The sequence below is a fragment of the Penaeus monodon genome, chromosome 24, assembly GCF_015228065.2.
Source record: "Penaeus monodon isolate SGIC_2016 chromosome 24, NSTDA_Pmon_1, whole genome shotgun sequence".
Lineage (NCBI taxonomy): Eukaryota > Metazoa > Arthropoda > Malacostraca > Decapoda > Penaeidae > Penaeus > Penaeus monodon.
In genome coordinates, this window is record NC_051409.1 from 6,992,765 (window position 1) to 6,994,407 (window position 1,643).

General features: G+C 35.5%; 1 protein-coding gene across 1 annotated transcript in view; it reads right to left on the reverse strand.

Moving 5' to 3' along the window:
- LOC119588532 (protein downstream neighbor of son homolog) overlaps positions 1-1,255 on the reverse strand; it is a gene marked incomplete at its 3' end in the record, with an annotated part of 12,599 nt that extends 11,344 nt beyond the window's left edge. The window contains 2 exon segments of the mRNA XM_037937170.1: positions 117-321; positions 1,147-1,255. Coding sequence (XP_037793098.1) covers positions 117-313 — 197 coding nt within the window.
- Between the last annotated feature and the right edge of the window lie 388 nt (positions 1,256-1,643).

Consider the following 1,643-nt stretch of genomic DNA (forward strand, 5'->3'; position numbering starts at 1 on the left):
CCATAAATTCTTCCAAGATTTCCTACCCAATAGTTCATACAAAACAAATATAGCATGAAAATCCTGTCAAGAAACATGTGACTGAAGCAGAACAGAGCCCCCTTTGCCAAACTCACTTGAATGGATTTCTTCTCTTGATTCCACGGCCTTCTGTGGCATCGCTGAGCCCCTTTGCCGGGGCCAGGATTTGCAAGGGCGTAAGGGCACTCATACGTGCTTGCAGAGCCTTGCGCTTGGCCTTCAGTTTCCTCACACGCATGACATCTCCAGGCTTGATCCAGCCCGGGGAAGTGGGTGATGGCTGCGCATCCATTATGGATCCTGGAAAGTTTGTTTTATGTCGTAATTACTAAAACACAGGTACAGTAGTATATAGAATAAGGGAAAACATAATCAAGCTCTTTATCTGTAAAGTTTAAAGTTTCATCCTTCAAGATATCACTACTGGCAGCAGCTTGATTATTTGAAAAATCTGCATAAAGACAGAACTGAATGCACTGATAAAACACTTGCAAAGCATGTGAAAGGAACTTGCATTTTCATTGCAACATTTTACAAATGAATAGACAATCAACTGAAAAAATAACCCTTTTTTATCAAAAGGTTTTAAAAATATCATAGGAAATATCCTCATCTTTACCTTATTCACAACCATTTAATCTTACAATAATTCTATTACAAACATTTTGAGGCCCAAAACAGCACCTTTAGGAAGTCCACTTATTGCTCTACAAATCTTTTCATTTCCGTGGATATGTTTATACTAGTACATTATTTTTCTGGGTTTTTTGTCAATGGCATGATATGATTTTATAGGTTTCGCTTCATAGACTTGATTTTATTCAAATAACATGTTGAATAATTTCGGTCTTTGGAAATCGTTTCGTTTCCTTTTGGTTTTGAGATATCAGTTTTCATCGCAAGTTCTGTTCATTTCCTTATAAACTACTTGATTCTTATTCTTTACTTTAAAAAAGAGAGATCCATCAGCAAAATAATTCACGATAGAGGATAATTCTAACAATTTAATCACGCACGAAGTTCTGAGAAAAACTTTAACTCCCCCCCAAAAAATTCAATCAATTTCTCGTTTTTCTCCATCTCCGAGACGAAATAACATTCCTAAGCCAACATTCCACAACTTACAGGAGGCGCAGTACTCTATAATAACTCAACCAAGACGAATTTCCTTTAAAAAAACTGCTCACGGGGGAAACAAAACTCTTGAATCCCAGTCTCTCTTGTTTACAATGACGTCACAGGCCTCCCCCCCCCCTGGAAAACGGGAAATTTGACTTATTTTTATTTTAATAATGAAGAAAACGAACCTGCTATATAATCATTGTGATCATATATAATGTTTCCTGCTTGAGTTTATTATGTACAGAGGAGTTATGATTTATATCTAGATCTTTTTAATGTTGATACGAAAATAAACACATTCTTGTATCTTTTTTATTATTTCAGGGAATTAAATGGGGGGAACCACGGGAACAAACGTTTGTAATGTTTAAGGGGTAAAAAGAAAATCATAATTTTCTCTATGTTAAATTTTTGTATGAGTATACGATTTTTTTCATGTAAAAACTCAGTGACTATGATTATTAGCAGTGAGCTCGTTATCCTTCGGTTCAATCATTGTT